This window comes from Coturnix japonica, chromosome 6 (genome assembly GCF_054131305.1).
Source record: "Coturnix japonica strain WE chromosome 6, WE-NBRP24, whole genome shotgun sequence".
Taxonomy (NCBI): Eukaryota; Metazoa; Chordata; class Aves; order Galliformes; family Phasianidae; genus Coturnix; species Coturnix japonica.
The window spans coordinates 18,614,079-18,628,640 of NC_140668.1; the positions used below are offsets into that span (position 1 = coordinate 18,614,079).

At 45.4% G+C, this 14,562-nt stretch overlaps 1 protein-coding gene across 1 annotated transcript; it reads left to right on the forward strand.

The window, feature by feature from the left end:
- Nucleotides 1-10,311: 10,311 nt before the first annotated feature.
- Nucleotides 10,312-11,393, forward strand: LOC146760450 (immunoglobulin superfamily member 22-like). The gene is made up of 2 exons (XM_085551445.1): nt 10,312-10,576; nt 11,221-11,393. Exons 1-2 carry the CDS (start codon nt 10,312-10,314, stop codon nt 11,391-11,393), a joined length of 438 nt encoding a protein of 145 aa, XP_085407571.1.
- The last annotated feature ends 3,169 nt before the right edge of the window (nt 11,394-14,562 follow it).

Sequence of the window (14,562 nt, forward strand, 5' to 3'; positions counted from 1 at the left end):
AGGTAACAAATGACCAGTGGGTCTCCCTTTGCTCCACCCCTTCTCCTTCAAAGCCAGAAAAAGAAAGAAAAAACAAGCAGAAGAAACCCAGACGTACCTTTCCACACACAGAGCAGAAAGTGGAACAGCAGTTGGTCTCCTTCCTGAGACATGGTGGGGAGCATCCCAGAGGAAGCCCAAGTTCTTTGCTTCTCTCCACAGGGACTTCAAGCACTCTTGGCAAGAGCTGCTTTGGTTCTTTCTTCAACTGCTTCCATCACCAGAATCTCCTTTGGAAAAGGAACACTAAAGAAAGAATCAGCAAATGAGAAAGAATGAGCAATAACCACTTTCCCAGCTTTCTTCTGACATGCAATTAAGACTCACGACTTGGGCAAGGTCTTAAAATCAGCTGGTTACAAGAACTGTCCCAAAATATATCCAGCTTCTGTACAGCTGCCGTTATTTCTGTCAGTGAGTGTAATCACAGAATCATAGAATGGCCCGGGTTGGAAGGGACCTCAAGGATCATGAAGATCAATCGCCTCCCTGTCCCTGCTGGCCATCCCCTCTTCTGATGGAGCCCAGGGGACCATTTGCTCTCTGAGCTGCAAGAGCACGCTGATGGCTCACGTTCTGTTTTTCATCCACCAGGACCCCCAGGTCCTTCTCTGCGGGGCTTCTCTTAAGGACTGCTCCTCCCAGGCTGTACAGATGCCTGGGATTCCTCCAGCCCAAGTGCAAAACCTTGCACTTTGCTGTGTTCAACCTCATTAGATTCACCTAGGCCAACCTCTTGGTTGAGCTCCCTCTGAATGGCATCCCTTCCTTCCACTGCATCAGCCGCACCACTCAGCAAACAGCAGAGGGTGCACTCCATTGCATCATTGGTGTCACTGATAACCATGTTAAAAAGCACTGGTCCCAAGACAGACTCCTGGATGACACCACTTGTTATCGGCCTTCACCTGGACATCGAACCATGAATCACCACCCTCTGTCTGTGGCCTTTCAACCAATCCCTTATCCACCAGGTGGTCCACCTGTCAAATCCACATCCCTCCAGTTTAGAGATAAGGATGTGGTGGAGGGCCATGTCAAAGATCTCGCTCAAGTCCAGGTCAATGAAATCTATTACCTTCCTTTTGTCCACAAATGCCGTCACTCCATCATAGAAGAGCACCAGATTGGTTAGGCATGGCCCTCCCCTGCTAAAGCCACGCTGGCTGTCTTGGATCACATGCTCATTCCTTATATGATCAAGCATGTCTTTGAGGCAGATCTGTTCTTCAGCATTTTCATCACAGTTCTACATTTGAATCAAATAATTGGTGTTGCTGCCACCAAGAAAACCTCTTTGTCTTCTACTCCTGCTGCAGCTTTCACCAGAAGCAAAGGGAGAGGCCACCTCCTAGATCCAAATTTTAAGAAACCAACACCCAATAGGTGTCATCTGAAGTAAAATAGGAGAGAAATCAAGATGACTCTTCTGCATCCAGCTTGCATCACTCCCTCACTCAGGCACACCACCATCAGATCAAGGAGATGCTGCCTTCAGCTTAGAGATTGTATGAGAAATCACACCTTGAACCTCTGATTAATCAGCTGAGGCAAGTGTTGGGTCAGCTGCGGGAGCACAGGTGAGAGTAATGGAGCTGTGCTCACAGAAGGGGTGGACCTCGACTCCACCTCCTCTGAGACCTCATTTAAAGGCTGACCACCACTGAGGCAGCATCTCTTGGAGATTGCTCCCCAGTTGAGACTGCCTCAGCTTTCTGGTCAAAACATTGACATTGGTGAGTTTTCCTTTGCTAACAACCTTTGACTATTTACCACCATCTTGGTTAACATCTTTTTATTAGCCACCCTTACAGAGACCATTAGGGTTTGGGCTTCCAAACTCTCAGCAAGCATTTGGATCAGCCAGCTTCCTGCTGGGGAGCCCCCTGCATCACTGCAGCCTCCTTTGGTACCATACCTGCAGATGCTTCAGAATTCATTAGCATGGACTTCCTTCCTCCCCTCAGCAGCTGCTCCTGCACTCACCTTCATTCCTACTCAGATACCGGCCGCTTCCAGCACCAGCTGACCTGCAAGACACAGAAAGGAAAGGTGGGAGTCATGCAAATCCCCAAGAAGCCCAAGGCTGCGTCACCACCACGTATGGCAGCCTCAGGAAGTCAGCTGCAACTACAGCCTTTGTCAGAATGGAAACAGGAATCGTCAATTAAGTATGACCTCTGAACTCATTGCCACCATCAGAAACAGGCACTGAAATCGCTCACTTCACTGCAGCTGGTTACCTCCAAATTCTTTTACTTTTAGGAAAATGCGGACACGGAATTGAAGGACACTAGAAAAGTGACATCTACTTCCCCATAGGTGGTTAAACTTGGAAGCAGGACTTGAGCAAGAAAAGCTTCTCAGCTCAGAATCACAGAATTATCAAGGTTGGAAAAGACCTAGAAGATCATCTGGTCCAACCATTGCCAATACTTCCCGGATAAATCATATTCCATACATCACATCCAAACGTTTCTTGAACACTCCCATGGTCGGTGACTCCACCACCTCTCTGGGCAGTTCATTCCAGTGCCTGACTACCCTTTCTGAGAAGTAATATTTCCTAATGTCCAGCCTGAATCTTCCCTGGCGCAGCTTAAAACCATTCCCTCTAGTTCTATCACTGATTACTCGAGAGAAGAGGCCAACCCCCAGCTCACTACAACCTCCCTTCAGGACGTTATAGAGAGTTATAAGGTCTCCCCTGAGCCTGCTCTTTTCCAAGCTGAACAATCCTAGTTCCCTCAGCAGCTCCTTGTAAGGTTTGTGCTCCAAATCCCTCACTACCTTCGTAGGTGAAGACATTCCAGAACCGCAAGGTTTTCCTGCATGGAGAGGCTCAAAACTGAATAGGTCAGACCTCCTCCTCTCCATCATTGCTGTCACGTGAAAGGCTGTCCTTGGAACTGCAGTGACTCATGCATCCTAACTGCACTCCATTGATGGAAGCACACCGTGCATCATCGCTACTTGCCGGGGTGTTCCTGCACTGGCAAGGGATGGATTCACCTGGAAAGAGTAGATACACAGCAGTCAGTGTAAACTTTCACTATCCAAGGAGGCAAAGGCTTGGTGCTGCCTGTCAAGCAGGTTTCAAGCAGCTTGCGAGACTCATTTGGGAAAGACAAGTGTCAATCAAAGATGTCAGGCACAGCTCGAACGCAGGAATACAGAAAGAGGTACAAGCCCACTGAAAGCATGAATTCTACCTGTGTTGCTGACAAGCAGTGTTTTGAAAGCTGGATTTGCACCCTTACCTGCCAGGACCAAGACTTCAGCTTCAGAGGGCTCCCTGGCACTGCTCTGCAGTTGGTTCTCGGCCACAGGGGATGGTTTGCCCAGGCAGAAGCAGGAACGCCAACTGCCAGCTGCTGACTCTGCCCTCTTACTGGGAGAACTTGGTCTGGAGAGAGAAAACAGAGCATGCTGTCAGTCGTGGTGCAGGGTGAGGGAAGAGCTGCACCGAGCCCTTGCCAATAGTTGCCTGTTCCCAGCACTACCTGGTTTCTGCTGAAACACAGCTTAGAAAAGCCCTCTGTTTCAAACAGCAGAGGACGCTTCCATTCCTACAGCTCAGCCCTCAAGTCCTGCTGGCTACATTTGCTTTTCTCTGGGGCTGGATTCTATATGAATTTGGTCTTGTCCCACATAACACAGCCAAACAACTTCTCAGCCTGACATTTTATTGAGTCTGGCCCTCCAGAATAATTGGTGCACTAACAAGCTCACAACATGCTTGATTAAAGCACGGAATTAAAAAGAAAGTCAGCCAAACAGAGGGTCACATAGAACAAGAAATGACAAATAAACACTCCTGAAAGGCTACGTACTGCAAACAGAGGGAACGGTGCGGAACAGGCTGGGTAGGGTTTATTCCACATCGAGCACAACAAAATCTGCACTAAAATGGGATGGGGGAATTCCATTCCACCACCAAATACAGGTGTCTCCAAGAGGCAAAAAAAAAAAAAGAAAAAAAACAACCCAGAAGTTTGAACTTCAGAAGTTCAGTTCCTTTTCCCATTTCTGTTACTGTGAAGAAAATAATGCCATTTGTGTACAAACTAAGGGCAAAAGAAATAAGTAACTCACATGACAAATGCACAGGTGTTGAATCTTCAGCATCCATTAAATCCAAGTTCCTTGTTTTTGTGGGTTTTTGTGTGTGTGTTCTGCTTTGTGTTGTGGCATTTATTTATTTATTTTTTTTGTTATTTTTTAGTCAAAAGTTATTAGCAAAGGAAAACTCACCAATGTCGATGCCTTGACCAGAAAGCTGAGGTAGTCTCAACTGGGAAGCAGTCCCCACATCCCCCTCTGCCCTCCCCCCACAATGGCCACTCCCGCGCATTGCAGCTCAGCCAATCGGAGCCGGCGGAGCTGCCGCTGCCCAATGGGAGGCCGGGGGAGGCCGGCGCTGGGACGGGGAGAGGAGAGAAGAGACAGAGGCAGCACTGAGGTGGGATGGGCTGATGGGGAGTGCGGGGAGGACAGGGGGGTGTGGGGCTGTGGGGGGGCAGAGGGGGATGTGGGGCTGCAATGTGTCAGTGTCTGGAGCACAGGTGAAGGCAGCTGAGCGGTGTGAGCAGTTGTGTTTGAGTCTGGCTGCAGCTCTCTTAGATCCCACTGAAGGGCTGAGTGCCACTGGGAAAGGATCTCTGTGTGGAGATTGCTTCTACTAGAGGTAGTTCTGTAAGACTGTTCTATAGAGCTGTGCAGGGGCTGTAAAGGGAGTTGAGGGGGACTGTAGGGGGGATATGGGGCTGTGGTGGGCCATAGGAGGACTAGGGGCTCTAGGGGGCTCTGAGGGTGTGTAGGGGTTGTGGGGAGCTATTGGAGGATATGGGCAGGTATGGGGCTTTAAGGGGTGGTGTATGGAGAGATAGAGGGTTGTGGGGGCCTTAGGGTGATATGGGGCTACTGGGGGCTGTCGGGGGCAAATATGGGGAGGAATATGGAGTTGTAACAGATTGTGGGGGTGTAGGTGTGGTATATATATATCTATATATATAGTTCTGTCATTGTCTTCATTCGAAGAAATCTGAAAATAAAGAGTCCCAGCTGATAGTAAAGACTACCCAGAGGGATGGGATGACCATATGGACTGTGCTGAGGATGCTTTATAATGTGTGATAAACACTGTGAAGCAGTGTTGCTCCAGGAAATGGCCCAATACGACACAGAAGCAACTTTAAATATCTTCCAGTCACAAGCTGTTCCTATCTAATGTCTATTTTACCCAATGTTTTCCAGTTCCAGAAGCAGAGGATGCCTTTATCAACAAGCAGAAGGTGCAGAAGGAGGTGAAGGCTGCACCAACAGAAAATGCCACGCTGAGCTGCGAGGTGACCCAGGAGAAGACGGAGGTGAAGTGGTACAAGGAGGGGAAACTGATCACCTGGTGCAAGAAGTTCAGGGTGGAGTCAGAGGGCAAACAGCGTCGGCTGGTGGTGAGCCAGGTGGAGAAGAAAGATGCAGGGGAGTACAGCTGCGAGGCTGCTGGCCAGAAACTCACCTTCAAGATTCATGTCACAGGTAAGACAGGTGTTGTCTGAAATACAGCAGAGAACAGTAAAGTAAAATCTAGTTTCTATTATACAGTGATCCAGTTGCAGTAGTCTGTGCTGAGGTTTTTTCCCTAGACTTGATTGCCTGGGTTTGTAGAAAGTATTTGGTTATAGTATGGCACAAAGACCTGTTTCAGTCTGTCTGTAGAATAATAATTACTGATATATGTACAATGGAAGCAATATTCAAGATATTATTCAAATCTCTCCTGTGCCTGAGATCCCAAACTGTAATTCCTGTTCACCGAAACATTTGACTAAGCTAAGTATGTGCAGTGAGGCTGGAGTGCATGTTGTACGTGCAGCCTTTCATGGCAGGAGAAGCAGGAACTTCTCCTAGTAGTACACTGACTTTTTACTATGCCTTTATGTTGGAGGCTGCATCTGGATAGGTGAGTCTGCTACTCACAGTAAGAGACCTGGTAGAGCTGACTATTCCCAGAGCTCAAAGCAAAATAGATAGCTGCAAATCACACACAAAGAAGAAAGGACTGCGTTGGTGAGCATATTTCCTTTGTGCCTTTGACAGTCACAGTTGTGGCAATGGTAGAGGCCATGAGGAGTCAGTTCAGGAAGCCAGGAGTACTGTTCTGGGTCATGAAAAGGCAGCCAGTGATTTGACTATCACACGTTTATGTGTTTTGATGTTTCACAGTGGGTCTTAAGTAAAAGGAACTCAGGTTTTGGTTGCCTGCAGGACAGATGTTCTTTTGGGTTCAATATGTTTGCATAGTGACTTGCAACCATGGGACTGGTGTTCAAGGACCCTCTTGGTTCCTTCAGTTCCTCGGTTCTTTCTTGCCTAGATTTGACACTTAGTTTTAACAGAAGAGCTGATATTCTCTAGTGAAGGCTATTAGTTTGGGCACAAGTGGTAACCTAAACCTGTTCCAACCTGTACATACAAACCTGCAAGATGGTCTCATTTCAGTCCCTCAGTCAATACTTTTTCTTTTCTTCCCTCAGAGCCAAAACCTGTGTTTATAAACCAGGAGCAGGTGCAGAAAGAGGTGAGTGCTGCCCTGGCAGCAAGTGCCTCCCTGAGCTGTGAAGTAGCACAGGATCCAACCGAAGTAAAATGGTACAAGGATGGAAGACTGCTTGCCTCCTCCAGAAATTCAGAATGGAATCTGTGGGCAAAACACGGCATCTGGTTGTGGAGCAGCTGGAGAAGAAAGATGCTGGAGAATACATCTGCGAGGCTGCTGGCCAGAAGATGACCTTCAAGTTGGAAACAACTGGTGAGCATTCGCTTTGGGAGCACTAAGCAGCTTTGGTGGGATGTGGTTGGGGTGGAATGGGTGGTTTCATTGACATGAGAGAACAGGCAGTGATGCTGTGAAACCAGTTGGATGATGCTCAGCCTGGCCATGTGCCTCAGAGCTCTTTGCTCAAGGAAGCCAAGTGTAGTTGTGGGTTTGCTCTCAAGAGCACAGTTTGGTAGGGATGAGTTGGCGGTTGGACTAGATGAGCTTAGTGGTCTTTTCCAGCCTTAGTGACTCTGTGGTTCTCTGCTTCAGGAAAGACCTACTCGCTGACTTACACACGCGTCCAAGTCAAGGATGCAGCAGAAATAAAATCTATAGCAGAAAAGGCAGAATCTCGTGCCCATCTTAAAGTTAAAGGTAATTATGCTTCTGATGATCATTTTGCTTAAATTATCTTATGTTATAAACCAGCTAACATCCTTTGCTTGAATGTCAAGGAAGTTAAACACCACCAGGACCTTTCACAGAAATAAATACTCCTACCTACCTACCTTTCTGCCCACAAAGTATCCACCTTGTCTTTTGGGATTTACTTTTGCTAAGTAAAGCAGATTATTTTCTTAGGAGGTTGATTTTCTACCGCTAGAATTCAGATTTATGTTTGAACGTTGAGGGATAAAAAACATAGCTTGTCTTTTTCTTCACTTTCTCATGCTGTTTGAAAAGAGCACAGAGTTTATTTGTTTTTTTTACTATATACAATGTTAGGGTATATATATGATGTTAAGTGTGATAAAGAAAAGGGAGACATTTGAGTTTGCACACTACTCAAGAGTTCAGTCCCCAGCTTCGTAATGCGAGGAGTTTGATATCGGGGTGGGAAGGTCATGTTTTGATTTGGATGTTGGACTGGGAATCAGAAGATCTGGGCTCTCTTCAGGTTGTCAGTCATATTGTCTGACTTCTTAACAACATTCCTTTCTTTCTAGTATTTTTTAATGATGTTTTAAGGCATTTTGAGGTGATAGGTGTAGTGTTCATGTGCAGTAATGCTGACGTGAGTAAGTAGGGTGATAATGTAAGGGTTTTTTACATTCCTTCTAAATCTCTGCTTTCTCTCCTTCCATCCTTCTTAAAGAGCAATCCATTAATCTAGTAAAGGAGCTGTGTGATGAGGATGTGACTGAGCCTGAAGAAGCCAAATTTGAATGCGAGGTATCCATTCCTTCTGTGAAACCTCGCAGGTGGTATCTACGTGGGAAGTCTTACAGGCTGGCGGAAACTTGATTATGCAGCAAGAAGGCACCATCCGCCGGCTGACCATACCGAAAACCACCACTGATATGACAGGCACCATTCAGTTCTCAATTGGCAGATCCAAATCCACAGCCAATCTGCTTGTTAGAGGTAACATATCCTGGCTTGGTTTACATCATGAAGATGAAGAATTAATTAACGTACAGTCTTCCTTCACTGGGGTCTTTGAAATATTGTGTGTGTGTCTGGAGGGTCTGCTCCATTTCCAGTTCAAAGTCATTGGACACTAAATGAGACAGCTGCGTCTCAGTAAAAGATCTGTATGAATAGTTGTGATGTGCCTACAGAGCTGAGGTTTTGTCCTTGGCTATACCAAAGAAGTCAAATCAGGTGAAATTAATTGTATTTCTGAAGTAGACAAGTTTAAGTTTGGTAGCACCTAAATTTGATGCAGTTTGTCATTGATTTTATCTGAAAGAAATTTGCAGGCTTTTTATCTCCTGTTGTCCCCAGTGTAAGAGTCTCCATTCACATCCTAAAGTACTTATTATATTTTCAAGTCACTCTTATTTGAATAAAAGCCTCAACTGGGAGCAATTTAATAAGCACAGAGCAAGAGCTGGAGCTTGCATTTGGTAGATACTATACAGTATTACTTTATAGAAATGTAATCAATGGCCTTCCCTATAGACAATCATTTGTTTTATCTTTAGAGTTGTTCAAAGAACCATTGTGAACATGAAATTAATTGGAATGGAATAGATGCAAGAGACTTTCCTCTTCTTCCAATTGTCCTCATCCTTTCTTCTCTTCCACCCCTGCTTTGCAGATTACCATATACAAATCACCAGGAAGCTGGAGGACAAGACAGCTTTGGAATGTCATTCTGTCATCCTGTCCTGTGACTTCAGGCCTTCTCCAAAGGTTGTGAAATGGTTCAAGGGCCACACACCCATCGAGCCCTCTGAGAATTACAAGATCAAGAGGGATAAGCATTCAGCAGAGCTCCAGATTCTGAAGCTGAAGCCCAATGATGCAGGTGTGTACAAGTGCAAGGCGGGAATTGCAGAGACTGAGGCCACGCTGACAGCTGAAGGTATGAGCAGGGAGGGTGGCCTCTTCCATGTCCTATTTCACCTCAGATTTCTCTTCTTGAGGTTGATTTCTGCCGTTCTCTCCTGCTAACTTTGCAAATGTATAAACTTCACTGAGAAGATTACACAAGGATTATCTAGTCCAGCCATGAAGGTGAGAGGTGGGTCTGATCACAGCCCTCCTGGATGTAAGAGATGCTAAGGAGCGACAGTTCATTCCATTGTGCAGCAATCCTGCTTCTAAAGCTCACCTCTCTGGGGTGACAAGTCATCAGGGGCTTTCTTCCAGTGGAAGGTTCCATTGCAGCAGATATCAACGAAGGAGGATGGTTTTGGTGTCCTGCCAAAGCATTCAATTGCTTTTTATCATCATTTTACTTAACACAAGGAGAGTTACAGGAGCAAATTTTTTTACTGCTTCAGTGCCATGCAGTGTCAATGCTGTTGTCTCCAAGGATTTATGACTGCAGGGAGAGATCATTCAGTGTGTGTTTTGCCTCTGGAATGACTAATGACCAGGCTGTGAGCAACCCGATCTAGCTGTGAATGTCCCTGTTTATTGCAGGGGAGCTGGGCTAGATGGCCTTTAAGGGTCTCTTCCAATTCTAAGGATACTGTGATTCTAATCTGCTCTCCCCAGTAATTAAGCTCTTTTACTCTACGCGCTCAGAGTTTGAAGGATTTCCTCTTTCTCCTTTCTTTTGCATTTGGTGGATCTTTTTTCCCCAGTGTAAACCTCTGATGTGTGAAATAGAAGATAGATAAAAGGAGTCAATAAAGAGGAAAATCAAAAGTGTTCAGCAGCTTATCCTCTTAATACTGTGGCCTGCTGTATGAGCTCTGCTCCACGTGAGGGCAATGCCAGCTCTCCAGCTTTAGAAGAGCTACATCCCAATTTTTTCATATATCAGTCCCACCCACGGCAATGCAGGCTGTCCCTCCTGTTCCCTGTATTCTCCTACTGAATACTTGAGAATTCCATAAAGCGTATTCAGTCAACAGGCATGAAACCACTTTAGGTTCTATATTGGTGTCGTCAGTAATGGTAAAGATTTATTGATACCTCTTTAAAAATCTGAACACAACTGGAAATGTCTCAACTTCTGTATCACGTTGTTCTGTTTTGCCTGTTTAATTGCAGAGATGCCTGCTGTCTTCATGAAGTGTTTGAATGATGCTTTTGTTGAGGAGTGGGGTGTGATTAAATTGGAATGCGAAGTCTCTAAAGAGAAGGTCAAACCAGTGTGGAAAAAGGACGGTGTTGTGCTCACTTCTGGCAACAAGTTTGAGCTGCTACAGTCTGGGAAGACCCTATGTCTCCTTCTCCATGACCTCGAGAAGTCAGATGCCGGTTTATATACCTGTGATATTGGCACTGATGTTGCCAAGTCAAATGTCGGCGTTCAGGGTAAGTACTGTGGAAAGTGAAGGAGTGCTAAAAGCACATTCAGTGTGGTCACTATGTCTTACACCTATTCCCCCACGAGCCTTAATAGTTTCTACAATAGAACTGTATTTCTGCAATTTAGCGCAGTGATGTCTGGAAAATTCCCATTGCTTTTGAAGTAAATGTATCTCCTTTTGCCATGAAAATCACAAAACACGTCAAGAATGTCCTGGAAATGTTTCCTTTCTAAACATCCCTAAAATGGAGAAATGGTTTGAACACCAGTAGGGGTAGGATGGTAACAAATTAGCTAATAGAAACATTTAATGTCTTGTCGTAGGCAAAACCCTTTTTCTCACGCAGCATCCTAGAGTTGTCCTCTCTGTTAGGTTTTTCCCTCTGTAGCTCATTGAATCTTCATTGTGCTCCATGGACTGAGCTGCTCTCCTTGTAGTTCTTCCAGAGCAAAGACAAGAGATTCACGTCTCTTTTTTTTTATAGCTTTCTGGTAATTCTGAGAGGAGAATGTCTTAGAGAATACATCAGTGAGGAACGCAGCCATGATCTGCAAATCCTGAGTTCAAACACCAGTACTGCTACTCACATTGGTCACGAATGCCTTTTCTCCATCTAAACCTCATACTAACCTATCTCTTATCTTCCAGAGCTGAATATTGGCATTAGCAAACGGCTGAAAAACACTGAAATCCAGGAGGTAGAAGATTGCACTTTTGAATGCATTCTGTCCCATGAAAGCATTGATGAGTTCAAGTGGACACTGAATGGAAGCAGAGTGGAAAGTGGTGGGCGATTTAAAGCTTCTAACGTGGGTTGGTAAGAGACTCTCCTTATCAAAAGTGTGACTCCTACTGACTCTGGGGAAGTCGTTTTTATTGCCCGTGGTCTAACCTCCAAAGCCTCTCTGTCTGTGAAAGGTAATGAGATGGGAGAGATTCTGGGGTCTGATTCCTTCAACTGTCTTCTGATAAGATTGTCATGAGAGCTAACTCATAATATGGTTAAAGTGAATAGCAACCTTCTACTTGAACCTTGAAGCACTGAGAATTTCTCTTAAAAATAAGTAAAAGGAGGAACCATTTTACACAAATGTGAGAACTACCCAAAGCACTGGGGTAGTGTTGGAAATGGGCATCTCACTACAGCTTGTTCCATTAACAGTAAATCAGGAATGATCTGTTGAGGGAACTGTGGGAGCAAATATCCTCTAAGTATAAGCTGAAGGGATGGCCTTCACATCATCTAGCTGTACAACAAATTCCTATCTAGAACATGTGCATCGGAGAGCATCATCTGAGGCTCCCAGTGTGATGAGTGGAGAGAAGGAAGAGGCAGTTTTCAGACATGGTTCATCATCCTCAATGGGGTAGATTTAAGAGAGAATTAATGGTGCCTGGAATTCTATTGTCTGTATTTTACAGATTACTGCTGGCTGTAGGATGGCCTCTGTTGCAAGTGCCTCTCTAACTTATCTCCAGCATGTAGATGCGTGTATTTTGAGAGAGGCATCCTACCCTAAGTGTATGTTACTCAAAAAGCAATGTTTTCTTTCAGAAAAACCTACTGAGGTAACAAAACAGCTGGAGGATAAGACAGCAGCAGCAGGGCAGGACATCAGCCTGAGCCGTGAGCTGTCGAAACGAGATGTGAACATCAGGTGGTACAAGGATGGCAAAGCAATCAGAAAAAGCCAGAAGTACAACTTGCAGCAGGAGGGAACTGGGGCCATTCTGATCATCCATGACTCTACCGCCAAGGACAGCGGGGAGTACACCTGTGAGACAGAGGACTCTGAAACAAAAGCCAGGGTCACTGTGCAAGGTGAGTTGAAAAGCACACTGGGGAAGGCATGTAGAGAAGTCGAGGTAAATATCTGCAGCCTGTGGGTGATGTTTTTCTCTTCTGTTTCCTTGAGCGGGATCAATTCTTAGTTTTCAGAAAATATGGTGGATTAAAATATTTTAGTTAAAATAATCTCTAAACTGAATGATAAATGGCATGAGAAAGCAAAGCTGAGAACTAAGCTCCAGAAGAGAAAACAAAGTCAAGTATGGCATATTTAGAGACAGGGGAAGAACCCTTGAGCGCACTGAGGAGTACTAGCATACTCTGGAATGTCTCTTGGGCTCCCTACAGCACACATACTTGCTCTGGGGCATGTCTGGATGTCTGTAGAGCTAATTGCAGGGCCCTGAGAAACCTCTGGGGCACATTAGGGGGCACTGGTTTCCATGTGAGTGTTTCCAGGTTCCCAGAAGTCAACAGGGAAGCCTTTGGAGACCCCTTGGGAAGACTCAGTGGGGCCCTAGAGTGATGTAGCAGCTTGTGTTGGTTGCATTTGCTTGGCAGGGAAGCGAGTTCCCTGGTGGGAGCTGACTGACTGGGAGGTGATTCCCTTGGTTTAATTAATTTAATTACCTGGATTATAATTAAATAACACTGTTCAGCGTTCAATCAAGATTATATTTTTCCAAAGTACTGCAGTCGTGCATCTGTAGCAGCTTTCCTAAAATATATCGAGTTTATTCAAAATTCCAGTGATGCTCCTAAAGCACTTGAAGTGCATTTGAGGTGGCGAGTGACAAAACAGCTCTGAGAGAATCATCATCAAATCAGAACATTGGAACGGTAACTAATAGCAGAGATTCTGAAAAGAATATTTAAATTTTCAAATTACCTTTTTCTAAAGTTGTATTTCACTAAGTTTCATCAATATGCACACTGAAGAGCTGACTTGCTATGTTTCTTTTTATAAAAAATCATGTGTTACAATTGAGAAAAGAAGGTATAGCATGTAACATCCTCCAAGTAAAGTGCAAAAAACATTTCTTCACAGTTCCAATTAATGTCTTATGTTTTGTTCAGACTCACTAAATGATGTATTTCAGGGTACATCACATGGGAATATAAGAAGACTATTCAGAACAGGAGCTGCAGAGCAAGATGAACAGCATGTGAAGGTAAGGCCGGGAACCAAGGACACAGCTTTTGTGTCACTCAGCCACCTGTGGCAGAGGTCAGGATTTCAGCAGGGATTTCTGCAGACGTTCCTTGAACACCCCCAGGGTGGGTGACTCCACCACCTCCCTGGGCAGTCCATTCCAGTGCCTGGCCACTCTTTCTGAGAAGTAATATTTCCTAATGTTCAGCCTGAACCTCTCCTGCCGCAGCTTGAAAACATTCCCTCTAGTTCTATCAGTAATGACACGAGAGAAGAGGCCGACCCCCAGCTCACTGCAACCTCCCTTCAGGAAGTTATAGAGAGCAATGAGGTTTCCCCTGAGCCACCTCTTCTCCAGGCTGGACATTCCCATCTCCTGCAGCCTCTCCTCATATGGCCCCATTGTGCTCCAGACCCCTCACCAGCTTTGTTGCCCTTCTTTGAACACGTTCCAATGCCTCAGTGTCTTTTTCTCAGTGAGGGGCCACAAACTGGACACAGAATTCGAGTTGTGGCCTCACCAGTGCTGAGTACAGGGGGACAGTCACCTCTCTGCTCCTGCTGGCGTCACTGTTTCTGATGCAAAATGTATGTAAGTGTCACATGTGTGACATCCTTTTTGATGGAGTTCTGTGACTGGAGTTCAATGGATTTGAGAGCTGACTTGAAGCCTGTGGGCATCACCCAGGAGTTGGGGTGAGAGGATGAGGCGTAGAAACAGGAACCTCTTTGGTCGTTATTAACTCCCAACTTTTTGGTCAGGAATCTCTGTGTGTTTCTTTATCATGTAAAGAACAGAGTCATTGTGCAGCTTGTGAATGAACTGATTCACGCCTGCTGATTGGTGTTGTTCTCTACAGGGAGCTGCAATGGAAATGGACACTTGTGGTCCACTGTCCAGCCCCCTCCCGTGTTGGATTTTCTGGGCTTTGAGACACGTCTTCCAGATGCACTTTGTGTTATTTCTGATGTGTTGACCTGTTGAGCTCCAGCCCCAAAGGAGGATTCAAGTACTACCATTGGGAATGTAGTATTTCTTGCTAAACAG